This window comes from Choristoneura fumiferana, chromosome 16 (assembly GCF_025370935.1).
Source record: "Choristoneura fumiferana chromosome 16, NRCan_CFum_1, whole genome shotgun sequence".
Classification (NCBI taxonomy): domain Eukaryota; kingdom Metazoa; phylum Arthropoda; class Insecta; order Lepidoptera; family Tortricidae; genus Choristoneura; species Choristoneura fumiferana.
In genome coordinates, this window is record NC_133487.1 from 6,546,230 (window position 1) to 6,567,585 (window position 21,356).

The 21,356-nt window shown below is 39.2% G+C and overlaps 1 protein-coding gene across 2 annotated transcripts; it reads left to right on the forward strand.

Annotated features, from left to right (window-relative positions):
- The first annotated feature begins 6,374 nt into the window (after positions 1-6,374).
- On the forward strand, positions 6,375-19,492 carry LOC141436101 (uncharacterized). Of its 2 annotated transcripts, XM_074098953.1 has the most exons (12): positions 6,375-6,857; positions 10,481-10,592; positions 11,307-11,471; positions 12,122-12,240; positions 12,942-13,108; positions 13,303-13,461; positions 14,029-14,134; positions 14,371-14,436; positions 15,433-15,509; positions 17,642-17,762; positions 18,162-18,953; positions 19,394-19,492. In XM_074098953.1, the coding sequence occupies exons 1-11, from the start codon at positions 6,569-6,571 to the stop codon at positions 18,929-18,931; spliced, it is 2,151 nt and encodes a 716-aa protein (XP_073955054.1). In that variant the 5' UTR covers positions 6,375-6,568; the 3' UTR covers positions 18,932-18,953; positions 19,394-19,492. The 2 variants fall into 2 exon arrangements, with proteins under 2 accessions (XP_073955054.1, XP_073955053.1); XM_074098952.1 differs by lacking the exon at positions 19,394-19,492 and having other exon boundaries at positions 18,162-19,273.
- Positions 19,493-21,356: the final 1,864 nt, after the last annotated feature.

Here is a 21,356-nt window from a genome sequence, read left to right on the forward strand (position 1 = left end):
GCTGTAATACGTCTAAGGAGGTATGGGACAAGTTAAAGTCAGTCCACCAGAGTTCAGGGCCAGCAAGGAAGGCTACGCTGCTAAAACAGCTGGTTCTGAAGAAAATGACTCCCCAAGAAGACGTAAGAGATCATCTTAATAATTTTCTGGACGTAGTCGGTAAATTAGAAGATATGGATGTCAAAATTCATCCTGAGTTACTAAGCATTATGATGCTTTACAGTTTACCCACAAACTTTGATAGCTTCAGAACAGCTATTGAGTCCAGAGATGTCCTGCCAAGTCCAGAAATCCTAAAGGTCAAAATTATAGAAGAATATGAAGCAAGGAGGCAAGTCGAACCTCAAACTTCAGAGGCATTCTATGTTAAGCCAAAGAAAAAGGGATTGTTGTGCAAGAATTGCAACAAAAAGGGGCATTTGACAGAAGATTGTTGGTCAAAGAAAAAGCCTAAGGGCAACGTGAACAAAGGTCAAGAACAAAACTATAACACATGTTTGACTACAGAAAATTCGAAAACCAAAGATGGTTCATGGTGTTTAGATAGTGGCTGCACGTCACATATGACAGGAGATAAAAGGCTATTCACCGACCTAATTCCTGCGAACGACACACTGAGATTAGCTTCGGAAAAACACACTACCGAAGTTAAAGGCAAAGGAAAAGTCGTACTCTACACCGAGAGCTGCAAAAATAATTTACTAGACACACTATACGTACCAGACTTGACAAATAACTTAATGTCAGTTAGTAAAATCACGGATCATGGCTACAAAGTACTATTTGAAAGAAATGAAGCTAAAGTCCTAAAAAATAACAGTGTTGTCTTAAAAGCTAAACGAAAAAATGAATTATACTTTATTGAACTTGATGAACCGGAAGAGATAGCAAATTTCACGCCTAGAGCTGAAACCGAAATAATGAAATGGCACAAAAAGCTTGGTCACGTGAATGAGAGAGACCTAAAGCTGATGGTAAGAAACGAAATGATGCGAGGACTTAACTTTAAGGAAAACACGCTTGAGACGTGTGAAACCTGTATCAAAGGAAAAATGACCACATTACCATTCCAAAGCCATGACGAAATATTCTCTACCAAACCGCTACAAATAGTCAGCAGCGATGTATGCGGGCCTTTCGAACATGAATCACTGGGTGGATCAAAGTATTACGTCACATTCATTGACGATTACACTAGATACTGCTGCGTGTACTTCATGAAACAAAAGAGCGAAGTTATCGAGAAATTCAAGGAGTATAAGAACAACGTTGAACTCTTCCATAAGAAGAAAATTCAAAGTCTTCAATCTGACAATGGAGGCGAATACAAATCAAAAGCATTTGACAAATTACTTATGGAAAATGGTATTAGTCGAAGATTATCTGCACCCTACACCCCACAACAAAATGGCTGTAGTGAGAGAAAAAACCGCTCACTCATGGAAAAGGCAAGATGTCTGATGATAGAGTCCAATATACCTGCAAACTTCTGGGCTGAGGCAGTAAATACTGCAAACTATCTTATAAATAGGAGTCCAGCAAGAGCACTAAAAGGAAGTTCACCCTATGAGAAGTGGGTAGGAAGAATACCATCAGCAAAACACCTACAGGTGTTCGGTCATAGAGCGTTTGTACTGAATAAGAACCGAAGAGGGAAACTCTCAGCCAAAGCCGTGGAAGGAGTATTTGTAGGATATGCGAAAAACGCTAAAGGCTTCAGAATATATGTACCGGAGAAGAAAAACATAATCATAAGTAGAGATGTAAAAGTAATCGAAAAGATGCACTATGAAACGAATCCTACTGAGAAATACAAAGATTGTCAACCGGAGAAACTTGAACCTGAAACCGAAAAAATAGAAATAGAAATTACTAATAAAAACTTACCTTTTCAGAATCCTAATCTACCTTCTGACTCCTATGTCCAGCCTGATCAAGAAATGTTCCAGCCTGATCCAGATCCAACTGAATCATCCTCTACAAGTGGCAGACCACAAAGAGAAGTGAGACCACCAGTATGGACAAAGGATTATGAGCTAAATCGATGCGTAACTATGCTTACTACTGAAGAAAGCAATGACAGCTCGTTTCTTACGTTCAAAGAAGCTGTGACAGGCACCGACAAAGAAAATTGGGAGAAGGCGATTCAATCTGAAATGGACTCACTAAAGAAAAATAACACGTGGGTAATAGTTGACAAGTCGGAAGCCAAAGGGCATAAAATTTTGTCTAACAAATGGGTATTTCGAATAAAAGATGACGGAACGTATAAGGCCAGATTAGTCGTAAGAGGCTGCGAACAGAAAGGAAACCTGGATTTCGAAGAAATCTATAGCCCAGTCGTAAGCCAATCTGCCCTAAAGACATTACTAGCCGTTGCCGCATCCAAAAATTATTACTTCATGACGTTTGATGTCAAGACTGCTTTCTTGTATGGGGAACTGACAGATGAAGTTTATATGAAACTACCTGTTGGCTATAATACTGACTGCACTATAACGGAAAAAGTTTGCCGACTGCAGAAGTCACTGTACGGTCTAAAACAAGCTCCGTTTACATGGAACAAAACTTTTACCCGAGCGATGTTTGATTTAGGATTCAAGACAATCAATACCGAAAGATGCGTTTTCGTTAACCAAGACAAATCCATAATCATCGGACTATTCGTCGATGACGGTTTGGTCATAGGAAAAAATAGAAGACAAATCGATGGTTCATTGAAAAAACTTGAAAACAAATTTGAAATGAAAAAGAATGAAAATCCAAGCACCTACCTTGGTATGGAAATAAACAACTCCAAAGAAGGAATAAGGCTGACTCAAAGGAGTTATATCAACGAAATGTTGGAAAAGTATGGTATGCAAAATGCGAAGCCATGTGAGACACCTGCGAGTAACGATGCCAAGTCGATACAGGAAACTGCCCAGGAGAAGGAATATCCCTATAGGGAGGCAGTGGAAGTTTACTGTACCTGTCTACCAGAACTAGACCAGACATCGCACAAGCGGTAAATCAAGTCAGCCGAAAAGTTGAAAATCCATCTAAAGAAGATGTCACAAAGCTAAAGAGAATATTCAAGTATTTGGTTGGAACCAAAGATAAGGGCATAATCTTTAAGCGAAATAGCCCAATACAGGATATCGATGCTTTCAGCGACTCGGACTATGCTGGTGATCCGCTAACGAGACGAAGCACATCTGGTTCCGTTTTAATGATTGGGAATGCACCAATATCATGGGCATCCAAGAGACAGCCTATAGTAGCATTATCGTCGACCGAAGCCGAGTACATAGCAGCAGCTGACTGCTGCAAAGAGGCATTGTACCTGAAGTCACTGTTGAAAGAAATAACCGATTCAGAAGCAAAGTTAAATCTGCATGTTGATAACCAAAGCTCGATCCAACTGGTGAAATCTGGTTCTTTTAACAAAAGATCGAAACATATTGACGTTCGGTACCATTTTATTCATGAACACTTCGTGAATGGACTGATCAACATCAGCTACTGTCCGACGGAGATACAGCTAGCTGACATTATGACAAAGCCGTTGTCGAAGGTGAAGTTTGCCAGACACTGTGCAAGGCTGATGTGTGGATAGCGCCGTGCCTCAGCCACATGAGTCCACATCAGGAGAAGGTGTTGGAAGGTGTAATGCCGTCCTCATATTTCTCTATGGACATTATTTGAATTTGGTGATGACATGTTCTACCAATTTGTCTTTCAATTGTAATGTTTTGCTAGATACCAATAAAACTAGTATTTTTAATTCACAAAATGTTTTAATATAATAGCTATATGCTACAGTTCCATCTCTATCATTACTTAGTCAATTGTGGACCGATTTTCAAAATTATTTTTTATACTCTTCTGAGGTGGTACCAAGTTAAGATCTGATGATGGGATCCTGGGGAAATCGAGGGCAAACCACAAATTTTATATGGCGATTTTGCATTAAGATAAGCATTCAGAAAGTATCATTTGGTAAACTGGGCCTGATGAAGAAGATCGTAGATGACCAATGGAACTCGTCAAAGCTAAGTAATGCTCGCTTGTCTTTACATAAACGATCATGATTAATATACCTAGATAAGCGACTAAGAAGAGAAGAAGCTTTAAGGGGAAACAATAAATGTACAACTCGGAATGTACGCGCAATAATGTAGGTACGTCGTGATAATCCGAAGCATTATTGCGCGCGCTGTAATGTACGTAGTGATATGTAGGTACGACGTGATAATCTGAATCCAATCGATACAAATGAATTCACACTTTTCGCCGCGGATCGAGCGAGCGCAGCAAGCGAGATCGATATAGCCGGAGCAGCAGGGCTACTAAGAAACTAGAAACTCGAAGTTCGTGTCGTGCGTTCCCTCTGACACTTATAGGTACTATTTAATACGAGAGCGAGAGGGACGGTACGATACAAACTTCGAGTTTCGAGTTTCGTAGTAGCCCTGCAGATCCGACTCGGCCGGGTTAGGTTTTTTTTTTATTTCAATCACGGAAATCGTAAGGCATGATAATCGGAAGACATAATGCTTCGGATTATCACGTCGTAGGTACATTATTGCGCGTACATTATTGGTTCCCTGCTAGGTACGGGGTGATAATGCCCGTGCACATAAGCACGGATTATCAGACCGTGCATTATTTAAGCGTGCATTAACAAATCGTACATTAACTACACCCGCTTTAAGTTAATGATTCTTTCGAACTGATCTGATGGTGAAGCCGGAAGGTAGGCAACGGAACTCTGTTATAAAACAACGTAACTAAGCCGTGTTTAGGCTTAATGGAATCGTTGTGAGATGTACTTTGGCTACGAATCACTAAAAAGTGAGAAATCATGAATATTTTAAACAAAAAATTAAAACCGACTAAAAAAATATCAAAAAATAGAACCGACTACAAAACCCTCGAAAATATTTTTCTAGGTGCCTACTAGCTCGAAGTCAATGATTCAGCACGACTCAGCAGGAGGGATTGAAACCCATAGTATGTATATAGGTAGGTAGACGACTATTGTTCCACTCCTGCTGGGTCGTGCTGAGTCACCGACTTCGAGCTAGTAGGTACCTAGAAAAATATTTTCAAGGGTTTTGTAGTCGGTTCAATTTTTTTGTTATTTTTTGAGTCGGTTATACTTTTTTATTTATATAGAAGAGAAGATAGAAGATAGATATAGATAGATAATTTCTTCAGTTTTCTGAGTTTTTGTATAAACGGCACTGCCGTGGCATCGTTGCGTCTCCATATAATGGCAATAAACGGTATGTGTGAAGAGAAGAGTGGCGATGCTTAAGTTCATTGGCACTTATCATTGTCTTTACAAAGAATAAAAGTAAAATACGTCAAAAAAAAAATTCAGTGTAGACAGGGTAGACTTGATGATAAAGAAAGACAAGAAATAGATAAGTTAGGTGCTTATATATTTATTTATTTTCTATGGCACCTCTCTCCACCACAAAAGCATAGCTTATGTATGAAAGAACAGATAATGTATTTCTGTTGCCGCTATAACAACAAATACTAAAAACAGAAAAAAAAATATTTAAGGGGGGCTCCCATACAGCAAACCTGTTTTTTTTTTGCAGTTTTTGCTCGATATTAATAACGGCAACAGGAAGTTGCTTTAAATTTTCACAGAATATTTATTTGCAAATTAGTTCACTTTAAAAATAAATAATTAAATTAAAATAAAATAAATATTTACTGGGGCTCCCATACAGCAAACGTGTTTTTTTTTGCCGTTTTTTGCTAATGCCTAACATTGTATAGGTATGGAACCCTTCGTGCGGGAGTCCGACTCGCACTTGGCCGTTTTATTTTTATTTAGCCCGTGCGAAGCCGGGGCGGGTCGCTAGTAAGTTATAAATATACTTATAAACATAACAACTATGTCACACACACGAGCTGTAAATAGGGACTGTTTGAAAAAGTTTAATTAAAAAAAAACCGCATTCAAATCGGTTTACCCGTTTAAAGCTACGGTGCCACAGGTGCAGACAGACACACAGACTGGTCAAACTTAAAACACCCTCTTTTTGCGACGTCGGGGGTAAAAAAAAACAAGAGATTCGATTATCTATCTAGGGGCACGGCAGTACCCCCGCCAAGTCAAGCAAAATTATTTTTACTAGCGTCATCTACCGTCGAATAGCCGAACTACTACATTATATATCTGAATGTTGGCTACAGTGGAATAGATTTCGTATAAACTTTTATCTGTGGACACTTACAACAACATACCAAACCCAAAAAATATTTCGTTTCACTTTCAAGTTATCCAACATAACGAATGATAGTATTGACAGCATGAAAAATTTTAAACATGCGACTGCGACTATAATTTTACACATATGGCAATACAAAAATAGACTGCAAAAAAAAGTTAAATGAAAATTGAAGAAATGTGATTTTGCCGTGATGTGTAGATTATTTGCTTTAAGATCGCTTTTAAACATGTCTTACAGTTTTAAAACGTGCCAATGTTCTGAATGATGTGCTAGCTCTATGAATTAAAAATAACTTGTGCAACTGTCGTGTAAATAGATTAATTATAGCCATAATGTATTCCGGCAAAGATGCCGTAAATCCGTCATATCCCACGCAGTGGGCTTTGAATCCCACTGCGTATCAAAATATTGATTCAAATTCGGTGGACTGGGCTGCCTTAGCTCAACAATGGATCGCAATGAAGGAGGCTGCGGCCATTGTAGGTGCTCCGTCGAAGACGGACATCGAAGAAGGCGAAGCGCCGATGGAAGTGGAGAATCCGGACAACAACAGCGACGCTTCTGGGCCTGCTGAGTGGAATACTGGCTCCAATTCTTGGGGCGGATCTTGGAATCAATGGGGTGAGTCTTATAGTCAGTACTGGCTTCTACAACTCATCATGCAGGGCGTACTTGGTCGGTGTCCTTGTAGGTTAGTGGTTAAGCTGGGCACCACTTCTAATTCAAATACAATTCATTTATTCGAATTCAAGCAATCAATTTCGCTTTTTGAGAATTAAAAAAAAAAGCTTTCCACTGTAGTTGCTATCATATTTATGATGTCTTTTCTCTTGTTTTTTTAGTATTGCACAGACATACGCTTGTAGTTAAAATTAATATTATTTAGTATGAATGATTCTGCTACTTATACAAAAAACAATTAACCATACAGTTGTATGAGTAGTTTTTATGTCACAACTAGCCGTTACCCGCAACTCCGTCCTTATAGAATTCGGTTTTCACTATCCCGCAGGAACTACGCAACTTTCCAGGATAAAAACTATCCTATAGCGTTCCCTGGGATTCAAACTATCTCTATACCGAATTTTATCTAAATTGGTTCAGCGGTTTAGACGTGATGAAGTAACAAATAAACAAACAGACTTACAAACTTTCACATTTATTATATTAGTGGGACATAATTTTTTTGGTTAACTACCAATATTGCTCATTTTTTAGAACAACTTACCTGCTGTATTATTGTTTCCACAAAATTATACAATACAATACAAAGACTCTTTATTGTACACCAGAAATAGTAAGCGATACAGAAAATAGATACACAGAGAAAAAAAAATACAAGGTAAGCAATAGGCGGCCTTATCGCTTAAGAGCGATCTCTTCCAGGCAACCTTTTTTACAGAAAGAAGGAAGGACTAGTTTACAACAGGTGCTGCATCAAATGTAGATCAGGAAATTAAAATATAACATAAATACATCTACAAATACATAACATGCATAATTATATAGTACATATAATATACATCTAAAATAAATATAGGCAGATTATAAATGCGAAAGTGTGTGTGTTTGTGTGTATGTTTGTCCGTCTTTCACGTCGAAACGGAGCGACAGATTGATGTGATTTTTGGGCATAGAGATAGTTTATGGGCCATAGAGTGACATAGGCTACTTTTTATCCCGGAAAAATGCAGTTCCCTAGGGAACAGTGCAGCGGCGTCTTTAGCCCATGTAGCGCCCGTGTGCAATTATTATTTTAGCGCCATCTAGGAAGAGCGCGGTCAAAATGGAATAGGTACAAAGTGCCGCGTTCGGCGCCCCTGCGCCCGTGTGCAACGCACACCCTGCACTATAGGTAAAGACGCCTCTGGAACAGTGCACAATAACCAAATTCCACGCGGGCGAAGCCGCGGGCAAAAGCTAGTAAATTATCATAAAGCTAATTATTACAAGATGACAGATAGTGCTCCTTAAGCATAGATTTAAATAGTGAATAGATTTTGCGCGATTTTTGATCATTGTCCAGGTAGGCTGTTTAATCAATCCATTGTTATAATGATGTTATCAAGTTTTGAACATGAAACTACCGTGAGACTCACTCATATTAAATATAATGACCCAGATAACTCACGTCTTAAATCGAGTTTAGCTCGACATGTTTCGGGCTAATCCGTAGCCATTCGTCTTCGGAGCAACGCGACTCAGCGGCGCGCAGTGCGCGTGTTGCAGCAGCGCTGAGTCGCGTTGCTCCGAAGACGAAGGGCTACGGATTAGCCCGAAACATGTCGAGCTAAACTCGATTTAAGACGTGAGTTATCCGGGTCATTATATTTAATATAAATAAATGAATAAATAAATAAATATCATGGGACACTGACACCAATTGACCTAGTCCCAAACTAAGCAAAGCTTGTACTATGGATACTAGGCAACGGATAAACATACTTATATAGATAAATACATACTTAAATACATATTGAACATCCAAGACCCGAGAACAAACATTCGTGTTATTCACACAAATATCTGCCCCGGCCGGGATTCGATACCCAGGACCTCAAGCTTCGTAGTCAGGTGCTCTAACCACTTAGCCATCCGGTCGTCAACGGTGATATGTTATCAAGTTATTAGATCTTTATGTACTACAAAACTGGAACTTGAATGGCTTGCTGAAATATAACTTCTTACTACCTTATGCCACCTTAGCTTCACTGGATAAATAGAAATTTCATATCCTGCATCATTTCAAATGCAAAGACTCCTAAGGCAGTTGTCTCACCGCCAGCGAGGAAACGATTGGCTATCGACTATTTTTTCGCTCAAGAAACGAACAAAAGATATAAGATCCTGTGTGAGTAAAAGAGACACATATATTAATAGTTGATCGCTGGCTGTTCACACTGTCGGCGAGAACTCGCTTTTACATCTTTTGTCGCAGCGACAAGAGCTATAAAACTCGCTGAGCTATAGATACTCGCCCAGCGATGTCAGCTTGGCGGCCGCCCCACACGAGCGAGTCGAGTGGAGTCGCACTCGAACACTCGCTTACAGCCAGCGACAAAACTACACTTGCTTCTCGCTGCTCACCCACTCGTTTCTAGTTACTCGCTCTACTCGCTTCTCGCTCATCGTCGGCAGTGGGACAAGTGCCTAATGTACTACCTGTCCCAAGCTCCACTGTTTCATGCTGTATGTTGACACAGAAAAATTGCAATGTATTGTCAACTGCAAAGAGATGGATATGGGCAAAGTTATAAAAATATGTATCCACAACCTTAATTTTAAGTTAATAATGCTGTGCATACAAATTGTTGTAATTTGACCTTCTCAATCTCTTTGTAGTGTTTTATTATGTTTGTTTTTAACAATAAAACTATTGCTTTGTAGTTGACTGTAAAATACCATGACAAGCACCTGCCATGTGACACAGTTAAACAGCTAAGGCAGAAGTACCAGTTTTGACCACCTTAAGCCCGTTTTTGGCTATTTGACATTTGAAGTCATGTATTGAAGGATTCGATTTGTAGCATTAGAACATGGTGGATGTAGACAATATCTAATTTTGCTATTTCTGTTTCTTTGGCTAGTTGAAGTATAATTTTGATAGTGTTTTATGCGGCGATTAATCTTAACAGTGAACAGTGATCACAAAATTCTATATTGCTCTCGTGTCTGACATTTTTTAATGCGCAAGTTGTGTCCACATGGTTTCTGGAATTTTACTAAGAAAGTTTACTTTGACACTGGCGAAATTGTCCTATTAATTAGGACAGAAAAGCCATATTTTAAAAGAGAAGAAGATAGTATTGGAATAATATGTTTTGTGAGTTTCAAAATTTTATACTGAAACAAATAAGGTTTGTAATAATTTATTATGATAAATTTATTTCAAACATATATTTAAACAAGAAATGGCCATAAACGGTATAGTGGCCACAAACAGTACTTCTGCCCTATATTCTACTTTTTGTGTAAATTTTTTAATTATCCTTAAATAAAAAAAAATAAAAAAAATAGCCTTTATTCACTGATAATATAATACAACATTATAGTTTGTTGACACCAGCCACATTTGTATCAGGTTGTCTCCAGGACATAGGCCTCCTCCAGCCGCTGCCATTCTCCTCTATCCCTCGCTTCTCTTCTAAACTCTTTAGGCAGGTCATCCTCCCATCTTTTGTGTTGCCTTCCTCTAGTTCTTTTAAGTAATTTAATAACTTATCCTTACATGTTTTTAATTAAAGGCTGGGGATGGTCTGGATCCGGAGATGGCAAGATGCCAGATGCATCTATGGCAATACCTCCCATGATGGACGGATACACAGTGCCAACAGATGGCTCTGCTGCAATGCCAGGGTAAGGATATAATTTTTATAGTCGAGGTTATATTGATGAACTAAAAACAATTACTTTACTCACCTACAACCTAACATACCACAGCTACGTCTTTGCAACACATGGAGTAGTTGCATCAACATAACTCCTCCACCTCCACATTGTAAGAATACTCACAAATCACACAAACCCAACTATGTATCACCACCACCACACAACACTGACATGTTCCCAACTCAACCAGAGTCCATCTTCAGAGGAAAACAATCATTTACCATGCTACCAGATGTAAAACTAATCAGGTGTTACTTTGCGGTTTTTAGTCATAATATTGGTTTTTGTGGTGCTTCGTCGAGTTTTGAAAACTTAAGACCCAGAGGTGCGGTGTGGACATCAGCTATCACATGATGTTATGTTCTAAATGCCTAGCAAGATAATTTTTTTAATGAATGTATCCTGAATGTACTTAAGCGCTCGGTTATTTTATACGATAAACGCTGCGTTAAACGCAATGCGCTTGATGCACATCAATTTGCATCAGATAATCTAATTACCAAACATCGCCTAATGCGATGAGCGCAGCAGCAAGCACATGCCTTATCTGATACAAAATTGAGGTGCGCTTTAAGAATTGAAATTTGATAACATAAAATGAAGCACCACTGGGGAGCATTATGACAATCTGTCTCCTATGTAAAGTTCTCCTGTTCAGTGAACTATAAACCATCTGTACAGGTACACCACAGCGGGCGTGGGCGGCCCGACGTTCCAGCACGGCTACTGGACGGCAGCGCAACAGACCGAAAGCAGCAACCGGAGCACTTCTCGTGACCGCGGCTCCAAGAACAGAAGCAGAGATTCCAAAAGTTCCAGGAGTCATCGGTCACATCGTTCCGTCAGGTTGGTATTCTCAAAATGAAATTACAGTTAAGACTACATAAGACTGTTTAGAACAACATCGAAAGGACAGCAATATGTGCAATATTCTTAAAAAGTCTTAGTTGTTTTTCGTCACAGTCCTCGCAAACCAGACAAATAAAAAGAATTGACACGAAAAACATATGAGATGGTATATTTATCATCATCATCAGCCTACAGCAGTCCACTGCTGGACATAGGACTCTTTCATGGCGCGAGCCCCTCGGATCCATCTGCCGCCAGCGACCCTCTTCAGGTCGTCCGTCCACCGTGCCGCAGGACGCCCTACACTATGTTTTCTCGTCTGTCTCCATTCAAGGACTTGTCTGCTCCACCATTCATCGGTCCTGAGACAATGTGGCCAGCCCAACGCCACTTCAGCGAACTAAGATGAGATATTATTATACCAAATTTATAACTGTACAAAAGTTCAATAACTGAACTTTACTTGTGGTTTCTGTCTACTTGGTAAACAATGAAATCAAAATACTGCTTGATTTGAAGACATTAATTTGGCACTGTTATTTACTTACCCATGCATTAGCTATGAGGCGTTTTTATGAATAGGGGCTGCATGTATAATAATATTATGAATTATATGGAGAATAATTATTTAAAATGATTGTTTATAGAGAAAAAGCCCCTCCAGTTGCCCCCCCAGTGATTGAGCCTGTGATGGTGCCGTCAGTAATGCCCGCGTCCACGATAGATGCCGCCAAGAGAAGACAGCTGCCAGCGTGGATCAGAGAAGGTAAAAATAAATTGTGCTAGAAAATTAATGAATATTCATTGACATATTCTATTGTCTTTCCTGCCATGTTAATTGGACTTTGGATACTATTGGTCATTATTTTAGGTATTGTCAGTATTAAGTGAGGTTTTTTTTTTCTAATTCTGTAGCAAATTCACTAAAAAGAGCAATATTGTCCCCAAATCTTAGTCGTGTTAGTCGACTATTAGTATCCACAGACGTTTATTCGTCTATTTTTTACTTTGGAAAATATCTTGAAGGACTGCAATAAACAGTTCTGGCGAGAGCGGAGGCCGTATTGCCTAACGTTGCTGACGTTGATTTCGCGTATAAAAACAGTCATTTGATTGCGATCGCGAGCGCCAGAAACGTTGGGCAATGCGGCCTCTGGTCTCCCTGATTTACGCCTTTTTCTATTGAAACCTTTTCTCCATTCCTTTCTAGTTTTATTCTACTCACACTTTTAGTGTTTACATTTTTTGTAATATTTATGTATTTTCCATACCTAACACCCATTACTGAACATCAAATTAAATGTAAATTAGTAATTAAACAAGTGGAAAAGCTTAAATTACTAATTATTATTCTTTGTTAAATAGCCTTCCAATGTTGATAAAGACCACTCCACCATAAAAATAGCAGTGTCCAAAGGTGTCATGAATTATGTAAATGGATTATTTATGTTCTTATACTTAACTCAGGTCTCGAGAAGATGGAACGCGAGAAGCAGCGTGCGATCGAACGGGAACAAGAGAAGATCGCTAGAGAAGAAGCTGAGAAGCAACAGAAGATTCTAGAAGAAGAAAGACTGGAGAGGATGAAGGCAGAGGCCGACGGTCAGCCGCTACCGCCGCCTAAGAGCAAATTCGTGCGTAAACCTAACTTAAATGGCTTCGTGCCTTAGTCATTGTCCCAAATTATATATCAATTTCAGTAAGTACTACGATTTAAGTCCACTAATTCCGAGAGAATGCCTGTGCCCAGCAGTGGCTAGGCTGAAATGATGATTAAATCCCGGGTAAAAACTAATAATTAATATTTACATTAAATCGTGTTGTATAGGAGACAGACTCTGAAAGCGAGGACCCCGAAAGAGAGTCGCCTCGGCCGCCACCGCCGCCCGAGATCAGCCGGGAGGAGCGAATCCCCAGTGCGGAGTCCGAGCCGGCGCCCCCGCCGCCGCCGCCGCAGCGCTCCAAGGAGGAAATCATGCAGGAAGTGGTGAGCAGGATGTGTATCCCGAATATTAACCCTTTGAAATCTGCTGTCAATTTGATATACTCTACATACAAAATTACCTGTTACTGCATACAGAATTTTTGCCACTCAGTATTATTACTTGCTGTATTTTTTTATGGGCGACATATACACAGGTATCTTAAAATTAGTCAGCTATATTTCAGCAGATGGTTTGTTTATTTTGTCTTAGTACCCCTTTACATGTATAATCACAATCAGGTCAATACATTTTCAAGTGTATGTTATTCTGTCCTGTACTACTCAGGCAGGAGACATAAGTGACACTTTCTTAGAAAAATGTTGGCAATGTATACTATTGTCACAACTGAACTTTTAGTGGATTTGTACCCCATAAAATCATACTTATAATAAGTAATTTATCAGATATTACCATGGCAACAGGCTTCACTAAAAATTTTACCAAAATAAATAAATATAAGAGTTGCTTGTTTATAGTTACATCATGGCAAAAGCGGTTGCCTTGTGAGACGGCTGTGAGGTGGTCAAATCTATCATTGTAAAGCTCAATACCAACATCCGTGTGTTCAGATGCTGACCGTCCGGCGATCACTAACCGAGATTCTCCTCGAGGTTACCGACCAGGAGATTCATATGGTGAGCCAGGAAGAATTGGCCCGATATACCGCCGCACAAGGTATTTCCCCTATAAACCATATAGGCTTACCGGCCCGACTCGCAAGACTATGTCCTATACAACGAGAAACATTCGCGCACTGACTCTAGTGATACACTTATTGACCAATCTGTGATGAAGAAACTGTGATGTGTTTATTTTATTATGGCTAATAAAGTCTTATTTCAGATTGCCTGTTGACAGTTGAATATATGTGGTGTGTGTGATTAATGTTGGTTTTATTTATATGGTAAAAGCGTCGCGTCTCAACGCCATCAAAGCTAGCAAGTCCAAGGCGCTCGCCGCTATCGCCAGTGGGCTCGGTAAGTTCACCTCCTAAAGCCCGCTAAACAGACTCTCTCGCAAACTGAATCTGGCACTCGCTCCTTATGGCATGGCAATGTAGTCAGTTTTGGCGCCATTGTATTAATTTACTTGTACTCGTACTGTTTGACGCAGTGGCATTGAAACTGCTAATTGCTCCGAATTGTGGACGGTTTCTATAGACTTAAAAAACATTTGTAACATTGCTGTGAGGCTGTCACAATGCGAATTGATGTCACAGAGTTTGCCAGACTGTTAACTGAAACGCTAATGGTGGTTTTGTCAATTCTACCAACTTAAAATATATATATTTTTTTCTGTTTTGTATACCACGACACAGCCACCACAGTGTTAGTGATCTTTTCTTTTCAGAAAAAAATCGTCCAATATTTTTATATTAGTATTGTCGGAAATACAGTGCGACAGTGTTTAAATACAATGTGTTTTGTGGAATTATTGGTAAGAATTGCACATAAATTATTATCGATGTTATTTGAATACGTATGTGTGCCTTATGGAGTTAACACATAAGTATTTCGGGATTATGTAACTTTTATATTTATTTCGACTAAAAGTTCTTATCAATGAATGCAATGATATAAAATCTCGACGTTCATTCATTTTATCAGTTAGTTATACGATTGCAAATCTCAATATTTTTGAGTAGAAATTATAGGTAACAATAAGAAACCCCAGCACAATGCATGAACGAGTTACGTCGTAGGAAAGAATAAATGAATTAGAATTTTTCCTTCATTCATACTGTTTGTTGGAAAGTATTAGGTGAATATTGATTTGTCCTCAGGCAAATTTAAAATTTCATTCATAATTTGATTAAAAGTTACATTAGCTCGTTATCCGACATGTCATATAAAACCCACTATACACGGTACGTCCGATAGAGAAGTAATTACGCGCTCTTACGTATGATTGCGTCTCTCTCGGACGGCCGTGCCAACGGTGCCAATAGTGTTTCTTATTGGGTTTTTGTGCAGGACTGGGCGCTTACGAGAGCAGTAGCGAGGAGAGCGGGGAAGAGGACGTGAACGACCTAAGTGATCAGCAACTGCAGGTAAGTGAAGCTACTACCATTGCGTGTATTATACAGGGTGATCGATCCAAATGGGTCAGCAGGGAGAAGTCAGAAACTGAGAGATAGCGAAATCTGTTCTTAGGAACCACGGCTTTGATTTTAAATTTAGTAAAAATGGCATTCAAATTCATTGTTTTAACTGTCATACATAACCGAGCGTCTAACCTGGTCAAAATCTCTGTAAACTGTGTTATAAATTCTGCCATTTTTTCGTTGTTATTGTTGATGGTGTATTCAAAGAACAGATTTCGCCATCTCTTATAGTTTCTCATTTCTCGCTACAATACAATGGCTCTTTATTGTACACCAGAAATGGTAAACTACTACCCATTTGGATTACCTACTGACCTATTTGCATTGATCATCCTGTACGTCTTAGCCATATCTTGAATTTGATCAGTTCATGATCATTTTATGGAATGAGGTGGCCACGTTATTCGTTGGCCTAGCCAAATCAATCAACGCATCTCATTATAAATATGGCGAAGAATTAGTGAACGTATCATTAGATGCTTAGCCACATGACGAAGTGGCTATGCGTTTAAAGGCAGACCAGAATTATAAAAAACCCCGCCATATTGCGGAAAACCAATAGAACTAATTTTTTGCACTGGTAATAATAAATTCATATGTCATCTGTCTATTGCTATTAATATGTGTCTATTGCTGTTTGCGCGTTATATTTTAAAGTGTTATTTTGTGTTTTTGTGCGTTAAAATGCCGAAGGAAAATAATTCACAGTGTATAAAAGTATTTGTCATAGAAAAAGTCTGAAGGATTAGAAAATATTCCTTTGAATAACATCACCAACACAGTTGTCAATATGACTGGTAGGTACCGTATAGTAAGTGTAAAGAATGTTGCAATATAAAACGTGGAAGTGCTGCCCTCGCGTCAGGTTTTTTATAATCCTGGTCAGCCTATAGTTTAGTTTTGTTTATATCGTAAAAGGAATTACAACATGCAGATCAAATATAAAATTAAAAATGCGAAAAAATTTAGTCTAACTTTTCAAAACTATTAATTTATGATATGGTTAACCATAACTGTTTAAACTAAACCTTGACGGAGAAAATATAATGGTCATTAGGATATGGTTTTAGCTGGCTATATAATTAAATACTAACAATTGTTTGCTACCCCGTCTTCGTCCCGTAGAATGATTATATGTTTATAGTATATATGTATAACCTTACCAACAAAAAGTTGGAAGACCCCCGACTTTGTCACTTCAAAGTTCAATATCTCAAAAACGGCTGAACCGATTTTAATAAAACATGTCTAAGTACCATCGCTAGAAATCCTGCATTCAATTACAAAACCGCATTCAAATCGGTCCACCCGTTTAAGAGCTACGGTGCCACAGACAGACAGACATACAGACACACATAGCGGTCAAACTTATAACCCCCTCTTTTTGCGTCGGGAGTTAAAAATATAGCCTAAGTTTACTTGCTGATATCGGTTCAGCCGAGTTAAAGTCCGTGTCGCATCTGTGTTTCCTGAACGCAACGTCTGGTTGTCTTCAACCTACAGTAATGCACATTTACTAAGCAGCGGAGCTCCATCTTAGACCACCATCTAGCATAATAATGGTCATCAAGCAAATTAAGCATGAAAAAAAATCAGAACCAAAATTCTTAATATTTCTTACAATAAAATTGCGTTTGTCTAGTGTTTCTACCTTGACAAAGACACTAGGCAATAACTTGTTAAGAAAATATGTATTTACTTTAATTAACATGGGTTTATGGTCTCGTTCGAACGTTTACACAGTTTTCATTGTATTATTCGAATCGATACATCTCATCAAACACAAGTAAAACATGTGTTTTCAACTCTTTCTTTGGTATGCGAGTATTTATTGATAATATGCATATCCGTTTAATTTCCGTGCCGACCAGCAAAATTTACCTCAAACCGAACAAGCCATTCCTTATCATTTCCTAGTAAGTAGTAGTTAGTAGTCTTAGATCCGTTTAAAACGCTCAACTTCCTTACAGCCGAGAATACTCTTGAAAATAATGTTAAATATAAATAATCTAATAATAAATGAAGTGACTAAAGATTAACCGTGTTTATAACAAGTATTTTCCTTTTTATTCTAATAGGACATCATCAAGCGCAAGAGGCAAGAGTTCGAGCGAACGTCGCGCGATATCGAGGCGGAAGTCCGACGGGCCGAGTTGCGGGAAAACGGATCGCCTCCCGCAACGCCGGACCGGCAACAACGTAAGCACACTATTACGTAAATTTTTCGGCCCGAATGGCCGAAGAAGGGTTATTCGCATTTTTAAAATGGTTGAAGTGTGCCACTTGTCTTGTCCCTGGCATTGATAGTTGACACGATTTAACCAATCCAAATCAAACTATATCTAGATCAAAAGTTCTCAACGTAAATTATAATGCTTTGTAGTGGGTGTCGAAGGCTTTCAACGAGGCAGTGCCAGCTGACCGTCCAAAGGAAGCATTACTTAAAAAAGCATAACAAAATTTAATTTAAAAATAGATGAACCCGATGCTCACCCGCCCCGGTGAGCAAAATAAGATTGAGAATTTGTGGTCTAGATCATTGCGCTATAACTTTTTTCGTATGCTTCTGATCGCTTTACATTGATAATATTTTTTTAGGATCCTCGGCAACACCACCTCCCATCGAGGGTGACACTCCTGAGAAACTTCCAGAACGACGTATTTCCAAGGACAAGAAAAACAACCACAAGTCCGTAGATAAGGTTGACGGCGCCAGAAGACTTGAGATCATTTTAGAAGAAAAACCAAAGAAGTCGAGTAAAAATGAACTAACACCAAGCCCGCAGAAAACTAACAACAAAGCGAACCACAAGGAACGCACCTCGTCATCTTCCAGCGATTCCGAAGAAGATTCCTCTTCGAGTATAAGCAAATTTTCTTTAGAGAGCGAGCAAGAGGTTAAAGTAGAAACGAAACCCAAAAAACGCAAACGGTCCAACTCGAGCAGCTCGCGTCACAAATCGAAAAAACAAAAGAAAGAAAAATCTCAGAAATCTGACGAGAGAGACCGTCACTCCAAAACTAAACACTACGACGACTATGATACAGAAAAGTCGCGTTCCAACCGGAAAGAAGATTATTACGACAAGTATAAGTCGAAGAGTAAGGATTACTCTCACAAGGATAAATATAGGGATGATTCGGAGGAGGACAGACCGCGCAAGCGTTCTAAGCGGTCGCGTTCGACTAGCTACCGGTCGCGCGATCGCTCTGAAGACAGGTACCGCCGGCGCGAGAAGCGATCGTACGACAGAACCAGCTCCAAACGGGAACGGTCGTACGACCGTCGCGACGACAAGTACGATAGGTATGAGCGGGGTAGGGACGACAGACGGCGCAGTCGCAGCCGCTCCCGACACCGCCGGTGAACGAAGGTTGCACACTCGACAGGTTGTATTTTTTCTATGCCCCTAGTTTTAGAACGCCCACGGTACCGAGTACTGAACTAGCAATTAACAGTAAAAATAATTGAGTTTGTAAATACTACAATAAAATTTTAACAACTTAACAGATTTTATGGCGCTGTTGATTTATGCGTTTTGTGATATTTTTAAGACTTAATTTTTAATTAGCAATAAAATTCGTCCTACTTTCCAACTAACTTCAAGTAATGTGACGATAATGCCAGAAACACAAATTTCAATATAAGTTACTAAATAATAAGTACACTAAAAAAAACCGTTTTAGTCCATTTTAAAATAAACTAAAATGTACTTTTTAATGAGTAGGTACACCGTCACTATGAGATAGTAGATCGCGATAATTATTTGTATTTCTGGCATGCCGCATACAAGGCTGTGATATATTATTTTTGTTTTTTTCTCTTGCAGATGGTGGTTAGTGCTTGCTTCAGGTGTAAATATGCTAGTATTTGTGTATAGTATTTAAAGTGCACTGGCATTGCGTTATTCCAATAAATATACTTCTTACTTAATAATTGTTTTATTGTTCAACATATTTAATAATTGATTGACTCGGTCGGACGTTATTCTGCGCAGGTCCATATCAATGACAGTTACGTCTCTGCGACACATACAGGTAGTCAAGTCATTTACGATGACGCGTGGTGTGGTTCTTATTACAATGTCATTAATGTCTAATTTTGACAAAATCACGCGTCTTCGTGGATGCCACTAGGTATAAATACTAACGCATTCACTGCCACCCGACTTCCACAGGTGCCACCGACGCACATGTGCGTTCAAAATGTATGAATTATTATGACAGCGGCACTGGGCGAAGTTCCGGAAAAGCATATATAATAACCGTGGAGTTAGCCAATTTCTCAGCTGACGCAAATGAAGAACTTCGCGGGGAGAAACAAAACCGCATATCAAGTAAATAATTTTTAATCATTTTCATTTGCCAAATCTTTGGTTACATTTATTATATTTGTACAAAGCACCTACAAAATTATCAACAGTAAAACTGTGATCAAGAGATAATCGAATAAATTCTGTGAGCCTTAATTGCCAAGGTAAACAACCGTGGGTACCAAACGAGGGCCCAGTGTAAAATATTACATCTGGGTCTGGAATCGAATAAACTAAATTAAGCCTAGAATTTAATTCCTGGACTGTGATTTCTTTATAATTTTGAAGACTCTCAACTCTTTCTGTAGCAATGCGTCGTATGACTCGCGAAATTTTTGGGCGCCCGTCTTCTGATCCAAGTACAGTTACAATCGTCCGTGATAGTAGCTCTGTACAATCATTAGAATAAAATTTGATGCAGCAAAGTAGTTCTTTTTTGTGCCTCTCCACTTCTTTATGTAGTTTTTCTTCATCTCGTTTGAGATTACCTGGAATATTTCGGGATAAAGTTCTATTGATTAGTGTTAACTGACGGTTAAATGTGATGGCCTCCGTCTATTCGAACAAAACAATAAGATACGGCATCACATTTAACCGTCAGTAGATGGTGAAACAGGCCCACCAAAATATATTTCTTCTTGTTTGCTTAACATTTCAGGAGCCTTCAAAATTCGAGGCCCACGTGGTTACAGAGGTGTCTTTACCTATAGTGCAGGGCGTGCGTTGCCATTGGCGTATCTAGGGTTATTTCCCCGGGGGGGGGCTGGCCTGGATTTTTGTGTGAAGATATCAGTATTATAGAATTTTGAATCGGTAGCCTAACATCCTGGGGTGGGCACTAGACCATACTGGGGTGGGCATGGCCCACTCGGCCTATGTACGGGCGCAGCGGTATTAGGGGCGCCGGCCGCGGCACTTTGTACTTTTGACCGTGCGCTTCCTAGATGTCGCTAAAATAATAATTGCACACGGGCGCTACACTACATGTGCTAAAGACGCCTCTGCGTGGTTATTCAATAAAATTATAAGCAGAAGCAAGGACGAGGTGACACTATTTACCGCCCAACAAACATTTTACAGGTGGCCACAACGTGCCAATTTCGACTTTTGGTTGTATAAGCTGGTCGTAAACACGTCGTTATTTTATACGAATCTATGTCGTAATATAGTCACGTTGCAGTCCTATAAGTCACTGTATCAGTGGTCGTATAGAAATCGTGAGACATGTGTGTCATGACCAATGTTCATGGAGTTATGGTGTTTATTACCGCTGTTTTACCGCATTTTATCGAATAAAAGTGTTTATCGTGACTTTAATATGGGGTTCTGTTGTAAAGTTATCAGATAAATGTAGTAAATTCAAACTTAAAAACTGCGACGGACAATTACTTTAATCATAGCAAAGTAGAACAGCCATTTTTATATTTTAGTTCACTTCTTGTGACATCTTCGAAACTCACGAGTCTTCTCAATATAGGTA

Coding starts and splice junctions, on each gene's coding strand:
- LOC141436101 (XM_074098953.1), top strand. CDS start 6,569: ATGTATTCCGGCAAAGATGCCGTAAATCCGTCATATCCCACGCAGTGG. Junction 11,472..12,121: donor CGGTCACATCGTTCCGTCAG/GTTGGTATTCTC, acceptor GATTGTTTATAG/AGAAAAAGCCCCTCCAGTTG. Junction 12,241..12,941: donor GCCAGCGTGGATCAGAGAAG/GTAAAAATAAAT, acceptor TACTTAACTCAG/GTCTCGAGAAGATGGAACGC.